This window comes from Colletotrichum navitas, assembly GCF_030913465.1.
Source record: "Colletotrichum navitas strain CBS 125086 chromosome Unknown LY79scaffold_22, whole genome shotgun sequence".
Lineage (NCBI taxonomy): Eukaryota > Fungi > Ascomycota > Sordariomycetes > Glomerellales > Glomerellaceae > Colletotrichum > Colletotrichum navitas.
In genome coordinates this window covers 299,859-320,118 of record NW_026850568.1, presented here as the reverse complement: position 1 = coordinate 320,118, position 20,260 = coordinate 299,859, and the positions used below count along the sequence as shown (strand labels likewise).

The 20,260-nt window shown below is 55.3% G+C and overlaps 8 protein-coding genes across 8 annotated transcripts; 6 read left to right on the top strand and 2 right to left on the bottom strand.

Annotated features, from left to right (window-relative positions):
• Nucleotides 1-10: 10 nt before the first annotated feature.
• LY79DRAFT_513461 (carboxymuconolactone decarboxylase) lies at nt 11-865 on the top strand (the record flags this gene model as incomplete). The annotated part of the gene is made up of 2 exons (XM_060554495.1): nt 11-283; nt 353-865. The coding sequence occupies 2 exons, from the start codon at nt 11-13 to the stop codon at nt 863-865; spliced, it is 786 nt and encodes a 261-aa protein (XP_060415274.1).
• Nucleotides 866-1,751: 886 nt separating this feature from the next.
• On the top strand, nt 1,752-2,685 carry LY79DRAFT_167284 (uncharacterized protein). The gene has a single exon (XM_060551197.1). It carries the CDS (start codon nt 1,918-1,920, stop codon nt 2,476-2,478), a length of 561 nt encoding a protein of 186 aa, XP_060415273.1. The 5' UTR covers nt 1,752-1,917; the 3' UTR covers nt 2,479-2,685.
• Nucleotides 2,686-5,389: 2,704 nt separating this feature from the next.
• LY79DRAFT_167229 (uncharacterized protein) lies at nt 5,390-5,911 on the bottom strand. Its single transcript, XM_060551195.1, has one exon. It carries the CDS (start codon nt 5,785-5,787, stop codon nt 5,422-5,424), a length of 366 nt encoding a protein of 121 aa, XP_060415272.1. The 5' UTR covers nt 5,788-5,911; the 3' UTR covers nt 5,390-5,421.
• Nucleotides 5,912-8,180: 2,269 nt separating this feature from the next.
• Nucleotides 8,181-8,999, bottom strand: LY79DRAFT_167254 (uncharacterized protein). Its single transcript, XM_060551196.1, has one exon. It carries the CDS (start codon nt 8,898-8,900, stop codon nt 8,307-8,309), a length of 594 nt encoding a protein of 197 aa, XP_060415271.1. The 5' UTR covers nt 8,901-8,999; the 3' UTR covers nt 8,181-8,306.
• Nucleotides 9,000-10,635: 1,636 nt separating this feature from the next.
• Nucleotides 10,636-11,587, top strand: LY79DRAFT_167216 (uncharacterized protein). Its single transcript, XM_060551194.1, has one exon. The coding sequence runs from the start codon at nt 10,874-10,876 to the stop codon at nt 11,396-11,398; it is 525 nt and encodes a 174-aa protein (XP_060415270.1). The 5' UTR covers nt 10,636-10,873; the 3' UTR covers nt 11,399-11,587.
• A 3,837-nt stretch (nt 11,588-15,424) lies between these two features.
• LY79DRAFT_167209 (uncharacterized protein) lies at nt 15,425-16,081 on the top strand. The gene has a single exon (XM_060551193.1). It carries the CDS (start codon nt 15,532-15,534, stop codon nt 15,982-15,984), a length of 453 nt encoding a protein of 150 aa, XP_060415269.1. The 5' UTR covers nt 15,425-15,531; the 3' UTR covers nt 15,985-16,081.
• Nucleotides 16,082-16,157: 76 nt separating this feature from the next.
• LY79DRAFT_658618 (uncharacterized protein) lies at nt 16,158-16,735 on the top strand (the record flags this gene model as incomplete). The annotated part of the gene is made up of 1 exon (XM_060562727.1): nt 16,158-16,735. The coding sequence occupies exon 1, from the start codon at nt 16,352-16,354 to the stop codon at nt 16,733-16,735; it is 384 nt and encodes a 127-aa protein (XP_060415268.1). The 5' UTR covers nt 16,158-16,351.
• A 466-nt stretch (nt 16,736-17,201) lies between these two features.
• LY79DRAFT_513273 (uncharacterized protein) lies at nt 17,202-19,411 on the top strand (the record flags this gene model as incomplete). Its single annotated transcript, XM_060554474.1, has 2 exons — nt 17,202-17,676; nt 18,057-19,411. The coding sequence occupies 2 exons, from the start codon at nt 17,202-17,204 to the stop codon at nt 19,409-19,411; spliced, it is 1,830 nt and encodes a 609-aa protein (XP_060415267.1).
• Between the last annotated feature and the right edge of the window lie 849 nt (nt 19,412-20,260).

The window sequence follows — 20,260 nt, the reverse complement described above, 5'->3', positions numbered from 1 at the left end:
GCTGACCATGATGGCATCAGTCTTGCCACCAATCATCACTCCAGCGCTTCTAACGTCAATACGGAGCCAGCCACATTTGCCAAGGCATGTTTGGTACTTTATTGCTGCTACTACGTTGACCATAATCAATCGACCGGATGAGATACCGCAGATCTACCAGCATGTTATGAGACATGGAGTTGGTTCTGAAGATGTCAAGCCAAGCTCAGATGAACAACTTACTATATCGAGGAAGCTACGGGAGGCGCTCATCAAAGCGTCGGCGGTTGGAGGACTGCCGAAGGTACCCTCCTCCTCCCCTCCTCCCCTAAGTATGCATCATTATTGGCGAATACTGACTGACACGGGATAGACAATCAACTCTTTGATGGAGCTCAAAAAGGTCACGCCTGAGCATCTCCTGGATGAGCCGCATGGATCGGACAGTTGCATGACATCCTCACCAACTGCGCGATACGCGGACATACATGACACAGCTTCAGATAATGTGCTACAGCGAGGCCAGGACTTCTGGGACAAAATATACGGCAAGATATCAAGACGCATAATGGGTCAGATGGACAGATGTGGCACGGAAGACTTGGGTTTGACTGCCCGTCTGATATATGGCTACATTCTGAGTAACACCAAAGTTCTGTCCCCCGTGGAGACGTCGTATGTCCTCATCGCCGGCTTGATACCGCAGGATGTGAACCCTCAATTGAAGGGACACCTCCGAGGCGCCCTCAATGGCGGGGCATCTCTCGAGGAGGTACGAGCCGTCAGGGCCATTGTCATTGAAATCTGCAAGGCTGCGGGGATGAGGCAGCTCGGGGACGACATGCCTGCTGGATGGGGTTGGCGCAGCGAAGTCTCTTGTCCGTAGACAAACATGGCCGAGGAATGCCTTGTCAAGTCGCTTGCATATCTCGCGATACTGGAGATGAGGCTCAACGCGCATGCGAAAGGGTTTCCGCCTCACAGGAATTCTTTCCGCAATAGACGAGGGCGGAAAGCGGACTGCCCAGCATAGTAAGCAGGGCGAAGCTTACTGGCCCACATCCGATGGCACCCAAGCCGCTGAGTCGAAACCATACTTTGTTCCCGGGATGATTGACGGTAGTACGATGGAACAGGGAAGTGAACTGCAGGCATGGGGCCATTCGGGCGTACGCAAGAACCTCGAAGGGCGGATCCCGAAAGTTGGTGTCGAAACGCTTGCCCAAATGACCGATACGAACATGGGGAAAAGACAAGTCGGGTCTGCCACGGTCCAATAAAGTGCAACCTCGCAGAGATTGGCGCCGGGTTCCCGAGCCACACGAGGAGGTTTCGCGTCGTGGAGATGTATAGTTTACATGCAGCACTCCGTCCGTACGGAATACTTTGTACAGAATGACGGCTCGATCAGGATGGCGGGCAGCCACGAACAACCAAACCCTGCTAATGAGGGACTGAAAAACTCACCAGAGTGTGCCGAACTTGAGGTCAACGAGTGTGACTGACAGACAACGTTGCTCACAGAACAACGAAATGATGTCCGGATGCAACAGCAACAGTGCATCACTCGTGCTTCCGCATCAAATACCACCGTATTTCCCACCATTCATGACATCTCCTTGGCAGCCAGCCACCCGAGTGGCGAGACTTGACAAGGCAGCCATTTAACGATTCAGATGTTGTGTGGCAATTGACAATTGCCAAAAGCCAAAGGCAGGTCCACGATCTTGTCCAGCCCCCAGCGCAGTAAATATACCATGGATGATGGAATGTAGTTTACACAAGCAGCAGGAATCATCTTAATTTCGGAATGCTCTTGGTCCGAGAGTAAACCCTTGTCACCCCAATCCCTCCCACCCCGCCCTCTGACCGTGTCTTTAAAGCTTCTTGGGTCTTCTCGACATCCTGTTTGCTGCGAATCACCCATGTAGTCATGATATGCACGCGCTTCCCCGCTTGACAATGGATGAAATGGTCATCGATTATTGGGGCAAGATTGCCGTACGAGACAATCACCCGAATTGGCTTATCGACGGGCGAAGCGAGCTGTCGCCGTCATGCACACCCTCCCCACGACCACGACCACGACGGATCATCATTACCATGCGTGCATGCCTTGCTTGTATCCACCAAGTTGGCTGCCTATTCCGCCCCTTTGGGTTCCGCCTGGTTTTCCTTCCTTGGCAGTGGAGCGTTCGTGGGAACGAAACTATTGACATGGATCCGTCACGGTCAACGAGATGTACACTACCGGGTCTGTCAACTGTCATCCTTGGCTTCTCTCGCGCCGACGACTGCATACTTTGTACGCCGTGCGTAGCCCAGCCCCTGTGGAGCCTCGCAAGGTTGGTCACAACAATCACACCTCGAGATGTCTTCATGGGCAAGACCATACATACCACGCCGCCCAAACCCGTCCTCGCCAGCGTGAAGGCGTTACAGGGCTCGCCTACCGAATCCATGCTTGGTCACTTGTGCCAAAGACTATACTTGAGATAAAACTAATCTACGAATACACTAGTGACCCACGTTCGTGGTCGAGACTTTTCCTTATTATGGCCTTTTCTCCTTGTCGTATGCAAGACGTCCCCTGCGCAATTCATCACACGTGGTTTGGGGCGCATCTGAGGCCCCTTTGAGGCGGCAAACCTTGATCCACCTGATGTGGCATTTCTCCCCTTGTCGTCTAGGCCATCGCGTCGCCGGAGGGGCGGGCGTGGCGCTGATCGAAACCCGCCGTGTCGGGTCCATGGGGCTTTTGGTCTGTGAGACCCGTTTGTTATTTTGTTTCTCTTCTTCTGGGTTGCCTTCACTTCTCTGTTTTATCGAGGCGCAAGGGACCAACAAGGGTGGCTGACTCAACCCAAGCCTAGCCCAGTCAAATGGGCGCGGTGCCAGTTCTCATTTAGAATGATATTTGCCCAAGTTGAGTTGAGCCATTGCCCACAGACAAGCTCCGCCTGTTGCACAGATGCATCTTGATATCAAACCAACCTTCCCCCGCCACCACAAAAACAAAAAAAATAAAATAAAAAAAGCAAGCGAAGAAACACGCCATGTAAGCCCCTTTAACAAAAGGGGTGTGAAAAGCAGCTTCTACATCGACTTGGGCCACGTCCTATTTCTACCGTCACAGCCTACGCGCACCTTCGCACGCCCACGCCACCCCAGTGGCTAGTCAGACTTGCATCTGCTCGAGGGTCTGGACCTTGGTCCAGGGTCGTTGTGTGCAGGTGTATCCGTATTTGCCACGAAACTATTGACCTCTGTTCCCTTTGCAGCAACCCGGCTCAACACCGCGACGCCATTTACTGGGATGTCTGGTCCCGCCAGATTGGACACTGACTGGGACCCGGGAGTATGGTTTTGGCATATGGGTATCAGCGTCGGAAGGGTGCTCTGTTTTCTTCTTTCTTTTTATCTTTCCTCTTTCTTCTACCCACCAACCCCCCCCCCCCCGAAAATTACCGCACTGTTATTGTGACATTTTGCTTGCCCATCTGGCACGGCGACGGATACGCATATTCTGCTAGGCACTAGTGAGAACAGCATTGTTTTAGCAATCCGCGGCGTATCTGCCGTCGATGGGCTACCAAAGCTTAATCCTTGCCTTCGAGAAATGTCGCGAATATCTGGATATACCCCTCGATATCTCTCTCGTTGGGGTGAGATGAGTGGCGGCCAAGGGACGCCACAGCCCGACAATGCGTTGGAGAGGTGTTCCCTCACAAAGAAAGCCCGCCGAGAGTGGCATATCAAAGACATTGTCGACCTTCTCCTTCCGCCAAGCCACAGTCCGAGTGGAAGGACCAAGGAGCGAGGCAAAGATCTCAGCGACACATACGCGCACGCTTCATAGTGCCTTCTAGACCGTCGTACCAAGAATTGGAGTGCTGTCTTCTCTTGCCTAAATAATCGAGCTTACCAAAGGATTTACATTGCATCAGTTAACTCGCCATGGTGCTATGGCTTGTCTTGTAGATCGAGGTGCCGCCGACGTGGACCCGGTATCACGAACCAGTGGTTGCCGTGTGGAAGGAGAGCCCTGCTCGGCTGGGCTGGGACACGCAGTTCCTGGCTAGGATTCTCACGACAGTGAGCCGAGAGGTGGTTCGCCGCTCTAGAGGGTCCCAATCAGACTACTGCCCCCCCACCGCGGCCAATCTGCGCCAGGATCACACTCTGTTCAGCGTTCAAACACCTGACCTACCCTTCCTTCGTTTGTTTTGTCGTGATTCAACCAACCCAGAGTATCGATCTGAATCTGGGTCGAGGGAGCCACCACCTCGCCTATTATATGCGCCGACGCCGCTCCTTGGAACCAAGCCCTGTCTTGCGAGCCATCGACAGCCTTTCGGGTTAGATGTTCGTTAGAAGGATGTTGGTTGTTAAGGGCTCCTGGCATCAGCGCAGCCACACAATGATGCTAATTGACCAACCACCTCATTCATCAAAGACGATGGCAGCCTCTTCTTCACCAGCTGGGTGGGAAGACACATCATTACGCCGTTCGGTAGTGGCTAGGGGTGTCGTGGCTAACGGATCCTAGGGCCAACATGGGGCTGTGTTGGTGCTCAAACGGTTGCTTTGGGGGGTGGGGGGGTGATTATGGTGAACATCTTTCTGGCCGCCGTCTAGGGCATCACCTGGTTGATAGGAGAGGATCTGGCTCGAGACCGATGTTCCTATGGGCTATCTACTGTCTTACGACTAAAGCATATCACCACGCAGAAGGGGGTTGTCGTCGCTGCAGGAGCAAGCCCACCCCCTTTTGCAGCATTATGGCAACGACCACATACTCTTAAAACAGCCCCAGCCCAAAGCACACATTGGGATTTTCTCAAGCAACAGAGAGTGGGAAGAAAGAGTGGGGAGGAGGGGAGGGTTCCGCGCGGGTTGATCACCCGCCGCCAGGGCGGCCAGGCGGGCGTAATTTCGTAGCGGTTAGCTTTTTATTGTTTGCACCAGCATCGCGGAACCCGGAGCGGTGTGGGACGGCGACGGCGTTCCACTTTGGGGTGATGCAAGAGGGTACGAGAGACCCCCTTCTTGCCAGCCAGACCCATCTCGACCGGCTAAACCGGACAATAATGCATGATGGAGGGCGCCGAGGTAGAAGGTGGGCGATTTTTCTCGGCGAGCCTTGACTGGCCCGTCGTACGAAGCCTCCCTTCCGCAATACGTGGCGAGGGTTATAGGCGAAGTTCAGCGCGCTCTTTGTCGACTCTCAGTTTACATGGCTGTCTCTTAATCCCATGTTCCAGCGTCGAGGCCCCAGCGCGCCACTTACACGCCGATGAGTCTTTCCCTCGGAAGTATGAGAGACCCCGGCCCGGGAAAGACCAACGACGTCCAGCCGGACAAGGCGCGGGACTCTAAAAACTACAAGGCCCCGATGTAAGGCGCAACTTTGTCGAGCTGTCATGCTGGTCTCCGTCAAGATCACTCAATTTCGCTCGGTGGCCCTGAGAGGTCGCAAGATCGACATCGCAGGGAGGTAGACACGACCGGAGGGAGAGAGCGAGGTACTACGTATAGCATGATCTGCCTTCCTAGTCGATTATGACGCTCAAGGGATTTCCTACCTGTCATCTTGGTGCTCCATGTCCATGTCCATGCCCATGATGATGATGATGATGATGATGATGCGTGGGTGGGGGTATGGGTTGATACCCCATGGAAGCTCCTCCGTCGCAGGAAGAGAGAGTGAGAGAGAGAGAGAGTGAGAGAGAGAGAGAGAGTGAGAGAGAGTGAGAGAGTGAGAGAGAGAGAGTGAGAGAGAGAGACAGGACTGGGATTGGGGGGCATGAATGCATATGTCGATCAATATTCAAACACATTCGCCTTTTACGTTGCATCGGATCTACAGGACGGGAAGCCATGATTCCTCATCAGTGACAGGCAGACACTCGCGCATCAGAGGAGAGAGAGGGATATGGAAAATCCGACAGGGGAAGGGCATGCAAGGTGGAGCAGAGAAGGGCCATTACACCATGCTGTTGCTGCTGCTGCTGCTGCTGCTGCCCTGTACCATGTATTTGTACACGTGTTGAAGCTCAGCTATCCACAACCAATGCGCCAAACCCGTTCTGGAAGGCTTGCATATACATAGTAGGCAGGCAAATCTCCCATGACCTACCTATCAAGTGTACAAATGTGTCTGGGGAGTGCAAGCGGACGCAGAGGCATGAGCCAAAGCCATAGTGTACTTCCTTCTTTTCCTCCCTTGGCTGATAATGCCTGCCTGCTCTCCGAGTGGTCCGAATGTGGTCTCCCCTGCATGTCGTTCCGGTTGCCCTGAATCTGATGGAACGATGATATGATAAGCTCATCGGGATGTAGGAGCGGGTGTCCTCTGGCGAGTGGAGCGATGGGGGAACGGTTGCGATTGCACGCACGATAGCGAAGGTTGAAAGGGGACGCACACCAGTGAAACTTGGCCACTCATAAGGTGCCTGACTTTCAGGGTATCGCATGGTGTTCGTCTGCTATGGCTGGCACGCAATGGTTCGGGTCATGGCCCCCTGCGCTTCTCCTTTGCGAAGACGGAAATGGAGATCAAGTGCGGCCGGCCCTTGCCCATGTAGGTGTTGCACAGTAGGTCGGTAGGCTAGGCGTTCTCCTTCTCTGGCCTCCTTCATGTTCTCGAGGCTAGCACAGAAGAGGCCAGAGGATGTGCGCCTTGGGCTCCGTTTCCTGCTACCGTACCAAGGCTGCGTGTGTTCGGAGTTTATCTCATTTGGGACTAAGGATGGAAACCTTGATTTGACCCGCGTGGGGACGTTTCTTTCACAGGGGTGGGGGGCACTGTACCTCATACAGTCAGACGACAGGCCATGGCCCCCGCCTGCTCATCTGTCTCTCCCCTAATTTTGCACTACGGATACTAGTATGCGTATACATCGCGCTTGTACCATACCGGTGGTGCACACACCCCTAGCGGTTTCCTTACCTACCTAGGTACCTATCTACCCTAGGTACCTGGGTACTAACCTACTATCCACTACTAAGGTGTCTAGGTACCTAGCTACCTAGGTAATTATCTCCTCTCTTTTCAACTGTAGGTATTTTCTCCTTCTACCTGTGGGAGGGCAGAGAGGCCTTGTACTAGCACCTTAGTTTATGTCTTTCTTTTACCCCGTCCTCTCACCCAAGGCAAGGCGCCAGGGTACTTGGTCTGCAAGGACCGCAAGACATGAGAGAGACCGAGGGGGTGTATTCGCGAACTTACAGCGACGGGACGTCCGTCCCATTGCAGTGTTCCGGCAAGACAGAGATGCAAGAACCCTAGCGACAAACGTAGGTATGGGAATTCCCAGACACCTGGTGCCTCGAGCGAAGCTTTGAGGCGAACGCCGCCGTTGCAGGGTTTGGTCCCGACAATCGAATGGCTCGCACAAGAAAGCCGTTCGTGACCAGATGGCAGCTTCGCTGTCTCTCATCCGAGGGAGGGGCCGGCAAGCGTTCTCCAACGAAGCGCGCCCCTCGACGCCCCCCCTCCCTCATCAAAATCTCAAACCGGCGTCCCAAGAGTCTGGTTCTCGCGCACCATGTCAATAAACGTCTGGCAGCTTGGGTATACTAAGTAGGTGCCGCCGGTCCGTCGAAAGCCATTGCGGCACGGGCGAAACCGTTGTCCCTGCCCCATGCACTACACCCAGAGTCGAAAGACAATCCACCAACCGGCGTCGCACCGCCTGTACCCTAATTCCGCAGAGACCAGTCTAGACGTAGCCGATATCGCCCTGGCCCAGGCCTGTTCCGTTTCGGGATGTGGTCTTTGGGTCCAAGTCTTCAATTCCGCCAATATGCCTCCTGTCCCGCCCAGTCCGCTTGGCCTCCCAAGTTCCCCACCGACCGAGACAGTGTGGCCCCCTTACAAGCCGTGTCGGGACTGGCGCCCTGGCTATTCTCGTTTACTATTGCCCTTTCCGTCACAAGCGCAGTTTTTACATCGATTCGCCAAGGCAGGGGTCCTGCCCAGGTGGGATCTGCGGAATCCGAAGAAACGGATCCGTGGTCGCTCGATTTGCTGCCCAAAGCCCTGCCCTGCCATCCGTCCCGTCCATCTATGAAGTGGCTCCCAATGCTTGGCGAGCATGGGGTAACTGTGGACTACCTACAGGTAGGGAGACAGGGAGGCAGGGAGGCAGACAGGGGCCATCCGCAGTCATGCCACTGGCAGAAGAAACAAGATGCATCTCGTCTATTGGGCGCACAAAAGCAACCACGGTGCAAATGCTGCTGCCTTGTGAAATCGAGGCTAACCCACCCCGAGGGACTGGGGGGAATGGGGTCGGAGATCGGAGGTCCGACTCCGCTCGTGTTCATGACATCCGCATGACCCGCGCGTGGATCATGACGGCGGTAAGGTAATGTCGCGAGACATGGCTACAATCGTTGTCGGCTGCGAGATACGACAATCCAGAGCGATGCGGCCAACCCTGCCCGGTAGCGACCGAGTCTTGGGAGTGGCCCCTGTTCGAAGAATGCGAGCAAGCCATGCCATCGGAAAGCGAGCGAGCCACTGAGGGATCTTGGAGTCTTGCTTCAGAGGCTCGGAATGCAACGCATGGTGAAGATTTTGGAATACGTGCAACGACCAGGACGAGTATGGAATGGAATGCCTCGGAGTTTTGCCGAAACTGCGTACTGGCAGGTGCACTTTTATTTATTTGTTTAATTATTTGGAAATGCCAGTCAGGATGGGCAATGCCGCATGCACAGAAGACGGGCAGGCAGGAGAAGAGGCATGTTGCACTTGAGCCAGCCTGCCGTTGTCGGTCGACATTCAAGCGTCGCATCGCATCGTCGAGAGTCAGTCCGTCCGTCCAAGGTGGAGATGAGGAATGCGAACCCGAATCCATAGGACACGGAATGATGGGTAGTAGCAGATCTACAGTACAGGTGCTCCGTCTCATCGTTCCACAGCGTGCCTACCTACCTACTAGTATGGATAGGTACCCACACTGGGTGGGTAGGTATCTACCATGTACGTATCTATCTACCTACCTACAGTACCTAGCACCCCGGTGATCAAAAAGAAAAGAAAAAAAGAAGGCCGCTTTTCCTTACCACTACCACATGGCCACCGACCTTCTCTTTCGTCACCCGGGTGCTAAGTAGGCACTGAGGTAGTAGTAGTAGTAGTAGTAGTAGTAGTAGGGGACATGAGGAGACCAAAAGCCCAAGCAAGTAAACTACCTAAGCTCTCACTGGCTCACTATACGTAATCGTACGTGTGTCTTTGCGTGAAGCCCCGTACTTTCCGCCTGCCGTTTCTCTGGTCGGTCACGCCGATCCCAGCAACCATAGCTAATAATCTGTCGCCGTTGAACAGCCAATAAGAAACAAGGACCAAAAGAGACCCAATCAGACGGTGTTGTCATGTTTGCTAGAGATGACGGCCGAAGGGGGGGGGGACGCGGTGCGTTGCTTCTCCCGCGGACACGTGCAGGCCCCACCAGGCCTAGCCGTGGTGCGCGGGTCGTGGGTCGCTGGTGAAGGTGTCGCACAGGTTGCCCGAATAGGAAAACATGAGTCCGTGCCTCCCGCCCCAAGCACACACGTAGCAGCAGCAGCAGGCAAGGTGGGTACCTACTCACTACTGTACCTACCCACCTACCTGGGTATCAAGGTGGTGTGCTACTGTTATGGGGTGTTCAGTGCTCTTCCCCCGTTTCGTCCCAAGCATTCGGATGATGGATTTGGTCACTCCAGCAGATACATCAGGGGAGACTGCGTCGAGGATTGACGACACACACACCCGATGGCGAGGGCCGGCCAACATACAAAGTACCCCTGTACGCTACTAACGGAGAGAGCGGGTCTCATACTCATTCTCCTTTTGGTGTATACTACCCACATCGAGTACCATCTTAGGTGCTCAAAGTATACTCACTTCACAAAAACGGATATTCTTGCGAAGCTGCTGCCTTGTTAGAAGCAGGGGGGGGGGTCCCGCGTGTGGGCAAACGGGGGAGGGGGGGGGGGGGACTGTCATAGGTACCTGTCTGTCTACCTCTAGGTAAGTAGGTATGAAGAAAGCCAAGCCATACGTACCTAGCTAGGTAGGTAGGTAGGTAGGTATGCTGGTAGGTAATGTACAGAGTAGTTAGTGACTGTCAACTGCGTGCAGGCTCAGCCCTATGCTCCCAAGCCCGTCCCAATGCTCAGATTAGTGCCATCAGCCACACGCCATCAGCGGCATATTACTATGCATTATTACCATGTCTGCACGCTCTACGATGTGCGCAAGGAACCTAGGTAGGTAGTTACTCCTGCCTCGCACGGGCTTTCGCATCTTGCGCACATCCAGAAGAGGAAAAAAAACGATCATCCCAAGACAGTAATACTTTCCAACTGACCCGACGATTCGGATATCTACGCAAAAATTTCCATCGTTGAACCTCGACATTGGAACGAACGGGCGACCGCACTATTGACCCCACGGGCCGCTTTTTTGAAGATGCCAAGACGGGTTTCATCCCGCGTCATCGAGATCGTCCCATTCTTTTGTGAGCCTTTACCGTTATGCCATGGCGTCGCCTGTGAACCTGAATTTCAGTGCCTAGGATACCGCCGGCCGCCTCGGTCGAGACATTATTCCTGCATCAGCAACTCCTCATCATGGCATCAGATCACTCCGCGGGAACGTCAGCAAACCAACGCTCTCTCCTAGGCATCGATATCACTGCCGTTCACATTGCTTGACAACCACCGCCACCTCGGCCTGTCATTCGCCCTACATACATCCTTGGTCCTTGGTTATCCCGCCAGCTTTGACCAAATAAGCAAGAAAATAATAATAAAAAAATTGACACTCATCATCTTCGGTAGTCGCAGCCTTCCCCGCTTACCATGCACGTACCTCCACCTGTCTGTCTGTCTTCCTATGGACGTCCAACCGTGGAGATATTGCCCCTATTCTGTACAGATCCGTCATCTCTTCGTAGCCAATGGCAAGCATCAGCGGCGGGTGTGCGAGGCCGCAATCAGCCAACACGCTGAGCCAGTGCGACTGACACTAAAATTGCACACGAGAGACGTGGTACTGGTCGGGGCCAGTCAGATGCCCAAGACAACGGCCGGGGGCTTGTTCTCGAACATGTCATTCTCCCTGCGTTTGGGTGCAAATCTTATTTGGCGATATCTGACATCAAACTTTTCAAGACGCTCAGACTTGCACATCGGAGCCCCTGGCTATGACGAAGAGGGGTGGAAACATCAGGTTAGCATCTACCTTGTGACCGGCCGCAGATTCTCGGGAGGACCCCAAGAGGCTTGCACAGGCAACGTTGGTAGGAACTTTTGTCGAATCGATAGGGCTGAGCGCCCTGAATGCTTACCGTCTCTGGATGCGGACTCGCGCCCACTTGACACCATGCAAGACGGCGTGAACCCTCCCCAAGGCAGATAAATGCCACTGGAGCAGCATACACGCTGTATGTCTCTCCGTCCCACGCCGGCCGGTTGGTTACACTCCATCTATGAGATCGCTCCCGTACTTGGTATGGTTCCTTACGGGTAGGGTACCCTGAGCCCAACATGCCACCAAACGAACGCATGCAACGGGTCTACAGCCAGGAACCCGGAAGCTTTGCCATGTTGGTAGGACTCTGGGCCAGGTCGTCTCACTCACGGATTGCTTGCACGTGAGTCCAAGGGGGCCGGCAGAAGTGGGACATCGGACAGAGGCCACGGGTTCGGGTGAGAATGCTGACTTTCGGCGGGCACCGCTTGGGCTCACTTTGGCTCACTTTGGCTCACTTTGGCTTGGTTGGATGAATAGTGTATCTAGTTTGAGATACTCGGGACGAACCCAAGCACGTCATGGTAGTGTCTTGAGGTAAGCAGTTTGCCGAAGTTAATAGCCGTTAGTGGGTTGCAGCGATAAGCCGAAGCCTCTGCCACGGATACAGCCCGGGGGCAGACGGACGTCCTGTCCTCTGAAGACGGGCCATGCAATATTGCGTCCCAATTATCGACATGCTTTCCATGTTTGATGACTGCAGGGTTCCCGAGGGACAAGAAAGTCGTGTCGGTAGGGCGCATCCGTGTTCCCAAGAAGACGGGATGGTGTCAAGCTTGCTTGTCCAGGTGATAGGTACCGCTACGTGGCACGGGCACCAAACGTTGGTGGGAGCTCGAGTCACTGAACACCATACACACGCCTGTGTGGGTGGCAGATCCTTGGCAAGGTTCAATCATCGAGGCTGGTGAACTCAGGTCAGGGTTGCACCGCCTCCTGGATTTCTTTTTTAAGATTTTGACTATCCCCAAGGTAAGGATAGCGGGTACCGTAAAAGAACCAATCGTCTGTTGCCGTTGGCTGTCTTAGACAGACGAGCCATCGCTATCCTTCTTTTGGCTCCATGTCTCGATGGGGGACAGAGACCACTCTGCGAGGTCCCCATGGGTGTCCCCGGCCGGCAGAGCGGAATGCTTTGGTCAGTGGCGTATCAATCCTCGCCAAACGAAACAGCACTATGCGTGTACGTCTCAATTCGACCGAGTTTGCGAGCGGAGCAGGTATGCCTTCAACAATGCCGCTCTCCACGGCCCAGCAACATCGTCATGCCTTGGCGCCCCGTGAGAGATTGCACATCGAACAGTTACGAGCAGGTAGGCCAATGCAGCAACGGCCGTAACCTCAAGGCAAACTAGTGAAATGGATTTGGTCTGTATCGCGACCTTGCGCGCTGACAAGACTACCTTGCTCGGTACGAAGGCGGATGGTAAGGCTCCTCCGGGCTGGCTTTGCGACTCTCCATGACCACTGCCCCAACGTAACGCACCTTGTTGTCGATAAATTCGACCTGTCATTTTCGCCGGGCAGGCGGTCGCGAGGATGCGCCAAAAACAACAAGCCACGGAAACCAGCGCAGAAGCAGCCTGGCGGCGGTATGTCACCCCTCTCCTAGGTGAGGGGTGCAGAAGAACAGCAACAGCAACGTGAGTATTTGGAGAGAATGAGACTAGTATCGTGTCTCATTGCGGCAGATTGGTTGGTGGCATGAGAGTGAAGAAAGCACCAAAGACTGATTGAACACGGCCCCCTCCACCGGCTGCTATACATTTCCCGAGGGGCCGGTTGCACCAAGACGATGGTTCAAATGGGCCAAATGGAGCTCTGGCCTTCAACTGGACGATATACGCGTGGTGTTGTGCCATGGTACCGCCCCCCCCCTCCCTTTAGCGTGCAATGGCCGTGACCGACTGTCTTTGGAGCCTTTCCAACGTCCGGTCCCTTAGGTTTAGCCAAGCAAGTAACCCGCCAGCCCGGATTGGCATGGCATCACAGACAAAAGATAGACCCAGTCGCAGTCGACTGGTGAAACTCTATCTAGGCTGCCGTGGTTCTTACTAGTACTAAGTCACGATGTTTGGCCGCGCCTTGTTGCGGACAGTTCTCGAAGCGAAGCTCCCCGTGTCTCTGCCAGTCGGAGATGCGCGATACAAACCCGCTTGCTCATCAGAGGTGTGGGCTTGACGAGATTGAGCTGGCATGCTGTCTTTTCGGGACAGGATGCTGCGGATATGATGCCGACATGCATCATCTAAGCCAGGACAGCAGGGACTGCTAGCAATGTGAGTGGTCGCGACAAAGAGTGTCATGTGCAGGATCTCGCCGGCCCCGTATGCGATGCCATTCACCTCTTGAGGAGACAGAGGCGCCGTCTCATGGGGGGGGGGGGGGGGGGTTCTCGTCACCGGTACATACAACCCATACACCAGGCATCTCCTGCCTACCACTCGACGTGATCCACCACTCCACTGCAGGACGTGACAAGCCGCCTTAGTTAGGCTCTGAACTAGAGGGACGGATAAGGCCGGGCAGTGCACACTCACACACACACACACACACCATGGTGCTGCCACACACCTGCTGCTGCAAGTGTGAAGAGAGGATGGCCCTCCACTGATTGGACTGAATCATTGCAAGCATCGCGATGAGAGAGAGAGAGAGAGAGAGAGAGGAGGAGGTGACAGGCAGACAGACAGGCGACAGAGAGAGAAGGCTAGGCGCCGCCTTGCACAGCACAAGCCTGCCGTCGCATCGCAGTAGTGTGGGCAATGAATAAAAATATCCCAAGGCACGATAATGCAGCACACTACCTGTACGTACTAGGTACTTCTTAGCGTAGTGTATTGTCTCGACGCAGCCCGCACAACCGGCGCCTCCACAATATTCCCGCCTTGCACATGATGAAGCCATATCGCGGAGAGCCCATGCCTTTTCGAGGCCATCGAGCGGTGCAAAGCAGGCGGCGCTTCTGATGCACGCCGACAAGATATTGACGCTAACAGTGGTTGTTGTGATCCTTACGTGGTGCTATTGTCGTCGGAGAGAGGAAGGGGGGTTGTGGCATGGCATGGCACGGCTGTCGTGCCTCCCGTCCAATGTCCTTGGGGTTTCTTTTTTTTTGAGACCCTCATGTTGCTTTAACGCCATCGGCATATGCAGGACGTGGCATCTCCCGCCTGCACACACTCTGAAATTTCCAATTGAGGGTTACGAGGCGATCCGATGCGAGTGTGGGAAAAAGTAAGTTTTGCATAAGCCAGTTGGCAGGCTCTGGACAGGAGCCAACCGGTCGACTAATATCACCCGCATACCGCTCGCTGGTCGATCCAATAAGACTTGAAATGGTCGAAGGGCAAGCCGCGGAGACGCACACGAGCACGTAAGGCCAGGATCCGGCGAAAACGGACGCTTTAGCCCTATAGTGTTTTGTTTTGCAGACTGGTTCCGGCAACATGGTGTCTGCCGCGGCGACCGGCTCTCAGCAGGTAGACAGACCCAAGCTCTCTCCCTCTGTATCTGTCTCTCTCTCCATCTCTCTCTAGCCTCTGGTCTTCGCTCTCGGGGGGAGGGGGGCGATCGTACCGAGAAATGCGCAAACAGGTTCGATCCGGTATGCAGGGGCGGAGAGAATGCCATGCCAATCAATACCTCGCCTGACTGACGGGGGGACGGACTGGTGATTTTCTCCTTCACTTGCCCGACAAGCTCGCTGAACGACGGAGACTTTCAACTGAAGCACGCCTGCCCGCCCCCGTAAACCGCAGCATAGTGAACTATGCCACAGTACATTCGCTGTCTATCTTGTTCGGGGGATCCCTGTCACACCTCTCGCGTCTACCGGATCCCGGGAAGGTTCTGCCAGTCAGATACAAGGGGCTGGATGTAACTCTGCTCGCGAGCCGTCCAGAAGCACCACAAGTGTATTGCACCGTACTTCTTTGTGTCGAAAGTGACCAAAAAGGTCCAAGCTGCCAGGAACAGGCGGCATTGCCCAGCACTCGTCCAAGGGGGCTTCGCTCTGGTAGCCATTCTAAACTATTATTACTGGGCTCGTGGTGGGAGGCCACCGGCGAGACGGAAGGGATCAAGTGTCGGGTACAGTGACCATGGCCTCCTTTCTCTCGGGGGGGTTTTGTTTTTGTTTCTGCCCCTTCATCAAAGTTTTCATGTTCTGGTTTCCTTCTCCAGCACGATGCCAGTGATGATTTCGGTGATCCCAGGCTTCGTTTTTCCTCCCAGAGCTAATGAATGTCTGTCTCTGTCGCACACCACCACGACAGAGGGCCCGGAGAGCCCAGCGGATAGAAATGAGAGAGACCAGGGCAGAGATGGATAGATCTTGGTATCCCACATCGCTGGCAGAGACAACAAACAACAAGCATGACACCACGCCGTACTGCACCATACCGCACCCCTCCCCTTCCCTTCCGCTCTGGCTCGCAAAAGGCTCCTGGGCCAGAAAGCAGAGTCTGGGATGGGGCTGTTTCGTGGCTCTAGTACCCGGCGGGTGTCCCAAAGCCAAGCCCCGGCCAAGTCAAGCGAGACTAGATCACTTTGGTGCGTATCTTGCGCTAATTGAGGTCTCCATGGATGAGCAGAGGGGAGCGAAGTGGAGAGTGGGAGGGGGAGGAGGCGGAGGAGAGTGCCTAACGGGAAGCAAAGGCACGAAAGGCCGTGGCTACCTATCTAACACCTAGCTACCTAGCTACCTACCTGCAAGCCTCATGGCCATACGAACACCCTACCTTTTATTTCCTACCTACCTGTATTGTTACCCGCACCTATTTAGGTAGTGTATGTCATGGTTAGTGTAGGTACCGCACACCCACGTCCACATCCACCACACCCACCATTCCACCACGCCCCCTTTCCGCTCTTCCACCCACCCCCTGACCCTTGTTGCAAGCCTGCTGTACCGCCTCTCTCTGTCATGGTGCCGCTTGTTGCTCTCTGCCCTACGGGGAGGTGTCTAGTGCAGAAAACCACGCCTCCCCCCCCCCCAAATTCCGTCCCTGGCCGCTGGGCGCTGGTCCCTTTCCCTCCTCCTTTGGGGGGGGCATTACCATGTGGAGGGGAAAGTTGATCCACGCCCTCTTGGGTCCCCAAGTTCCAGCAACAGCAAGGCATGGCCGTCGAACCCATGTGTGCCCCCTCCCCCGGTCTACAAGTCGTGGTGTCTCTGTCAACAGCAGCGCGGCTCGTGGCCGGATCTATATCAGTCGTGAAGGCCCCAAGGCACTTGATGGTTGTTTCTCGCCCCCGTCAGTCTTTACAATCATCATCAGTCCCGGATATTTGGTCCCATCGACACCAAAGACGACAACGACGACCATCTTGCCTCTCTCACGCTTGGACATAGACATTGTACACTCCACCGTCTTTGCTTCGGCCTTCTCCTCCTCCTCCTCCTCCTCCTCCTCCTCCTACTCCTCCTCCTACTCCTCCTAAACGCGGCCAGTACTCTCTCCTTGCTAGCTTCGAGAAGACTTGAACCTCCAAGAAGCAAGACGCTGCTACGGCATCTTACACAGCACGCGGAAAGGCCGCGGGCATGAACATTGCTGCAGGTGCGCTCACCAGCCCCACAAGAAAGCAGGCGCAGCATAGCAGCGCAGCAGTCTACTTGCTTGCAGAGGGCCCTGAAAATACCCCGAGTACAGACGAACTAACCGAGAGCCATCAAGCAGTGACGGCATAAGGTACAGCGATTGTGGCTTTGCTCGGACAGCGCGATATCAGTCAAGCAAGCATCCAACCATATAACATCACCCACAACCGCCTCCTCGCATTTGATCGGCAGCAACGTAGCTCACCAGCAAACTTCATTTCCTCATTCCCTCTCTCTCTCTCTCTCTCTCTCTCTCTCTCTCTCTCTCTCGTGCACAAGATGGTTTCGATAGATCAATCATATGCCATGCTCCCCAAGCACCTGGGTTCCGAGCATGACGACTACGTCCTCTACCCTGAGCCACCACAGGGAGTCTTCAGCTCAGCACCCCTGGAGATGAGCATCCCTGCCGGCGCCTCTTACACGTATCCAGCCTCAGTGGCAATGGACGCGCCCTCCCTCTACGACAACAACTTCATGTACCAAAGCCGCACGTCGCCTGGCCTCTACGAGGACGCCGAGTTCCAATTGCCCTCATCCAACCTCTCCACCACTTCCGTTCCCTCGGCGGCCTCCTCCAACGTGGGCTCACCGCAATCTCACAACGAACAGCCGGCCCTCATCCACGAATGGGCGCATCCCGCTATCGCCCTCACCCCCGGCATCGTGCCCCACGACTACTACAACACCACCGGTACCGAGTACTCGACCTACGCCGGCCCAGGTATGGAAGACTTCGCAGCTTTTGATTTTGCGAACATCAAGCCCCCGGGTTTCGTGGGTGAGTTGCCAAACGTCTCTAGATCCGCCTTTGCGGCCTCGTCTCACGAGCCACCTTCTCCTCCTTCCCCTCGCCAGTCTGTTGGCTCTTTTCCTACTGTCCGCGAGCCGGGCTTGGCGCCGAACGCTCGACTGTCCTCGTCGCCCGTCACGCCCGCCTCGCGCAAATCCAGCCTGTCTTTTGTCTCTCCGAGTTCTTCTCTCTCTTCTCCTCCGGCGCCTGCCTGGAGCAACTCGCCAAAGAATTCGCGTGTTTCTACTTTCTTTTCTCAGAGCAGCGGTCATTTCATCGCTCCTCTTGGCTCTTCCTGTTGGTTTTCCTCTGTCAAGCACGACCGTCCTCCGCAAAGAGTTGTGCGCTAACCACCCCCGCCATTGCAGACCCTTCCCTTATTCACCCTGACATTAGCCGTCCCATGGCCATGAGCGCCTTCCACAACCCCAGCCAGTATCCCACATCGCCAGCGCTCTCCGCCTCATCGCAGTCCATGGTCCGCAACGGCAGCCAATCGCCATTCCTTCACAGCGGCTTCCAGCAGCAGCCGCAGCAGCAGCAGCAGCCTCAGCACTTCAGCCCCTACGCCACACCCGCGGATGCTCGCCGCCCCAGCCTGCACTCGTTCCCCTCCAACTACTCGGATGGCAACAACTACAGCGGCGACGAGGGCAAGGAGAAGCAGAGATGCCCCCACCCCGAGTGCGGCAAAACCTTCAAAGACCTCAAGGCGCATATGCTCACTCATCAGAACGAGCGCCCCGAAAAGTGCCCCATCGTGACGTGTGACTACCACGTCAAGGGCTTCGCGCGCAAGTATGACAAGAACCGCCATACCCTGACGCACTACAAGGGCACCATGGTCTGCGGCTTTTGCCCCGGCTCTGGCTCTGCGGCCGAGAAGTCGTTCAACCGCGCCGACGTCTTCAAGCGCCACCTGACAGCCGTCCACGGCGTCGAGCAGACGCCGCCCAACAGCCGCAAGAAGAGCACAGGCGCCAGCAGCGGCAAGAAACTTGCTGGCTACCCTCCGGATGCCACAGGCAAGTGCTCGACCTGCTCGCAAACCTTCTCGAACGCTCAGGACTTTTACGAGCATTTGGACGACTGCGTGCTGCGCATCGTGCAGCAGGAGGATCCCTCCGAAGCCATCAACGCGAAGCGCCTGGCTGAGGTGGAGAATGACAAGGAGGTGCATCAAACGCTCGAGAAAAACCACCTCCCCAAGCAGACGCAGATGCCATCGATTGAGGAGGACGACGACGATGACATGGCCGAGGACGATGATGAGGAGGACTGCAACCTCCGCACTAACTCGCCGACCAAGAGGAAGGGCAACCCCGTCAACGGAGTACAGAAGTCACGCGGCCTCACTCACTCCCGGGGCGGCGGCCCGATCCCCCTCAGGGTCAAGGGCCGCAAGAACCGTCGCGACTACCCGTCTTCGTGGGGCTTCGACAAGTGCCAGATGACGATGAAGAAGCGTGTCATGGCAGTGTTTGAGGGCCCCCGGCGACTGGCCAAAGACGACATGATGCTGTCGACGGACCACGAAGTACGCATCAAGTTGTCGGACGGCAACAACTACGTGACGGACTTGGACGTGCAGACGTTGAAGCGGGCCGAGGGCTTCCTCGGCGCGACAGAAGAAGAGAAGGGCCCATGGATCTCGGATGATCCCACCGAAGAGCAGATTCGGCAGATGCACGAGATGCTCGAGAGCTGCCAGGCATCTCGGTAATTGATGGCGGGCGTTTGTGTTTGTGTGTTTGCATCACTTTGGTCTACACGGAAGGAAAAAGAAGCGGGGAAAAGCTTCCCTGTCAGAGAGCATGGCAGGCGCAGAAACTGGGATTATACACCGAGTGTGTGGTTTACGAGGTGGAATCTGGGCTTGATATTCACGACTGGATGGGACAGCTTCATGTATGCGTGTGTTTGCACTAGGGGACGGTGTGCTGATTGATACCCTTAAACCACGGCCGACGGCTTGCTGGTTCAATACGAAATGCTTCTTCTCTCTCTCCCTCGCGTTTTCTGCTTTTGTGAGACATTGAGAGTACTTGCGCGTGACACAAGCCATTGATAGTAGTAGCAAGCACCACTGGTTGGAACGTGCCGATGGCGCAGTAACGCGTCCGGATTTGGGCGAGTTGTGATTCTTGGAATATATCACGATGTGCACCCCATCGGTCCCAGGCAACCACTTGACCTGAAACAACTGACCCGCTCTGCCACGGGCCCTCCGGCTTTCTAAGAACGGCCACGAGAAACCGGGGGAATTGGCAGACAAGGGCAAGATGACTCCATCTAGCAAATTGTGCAAGATTTGTTTGTTTGGCGGGAGTGGGCTGGCTGTACCTGTGTGGTACAGGCATGTATGTGCCTGCGGTGGTTTGAGTGTGGGTGTGGTACTCTGAGGGGGGAAGGGACCTGTGATGGACCGGGAGGCCTGTAAAGATGACCCAACTCAATGGTCAAAAATCGAAAATAGCCACGCATAAGCGTGCATGCAAAGAAAGCCAGCATCGCTTGGGGGGAGGGGGGTTGGAGGGTGGGTTCATGAGGGGAAGCAAGCAGCACAGCCAGC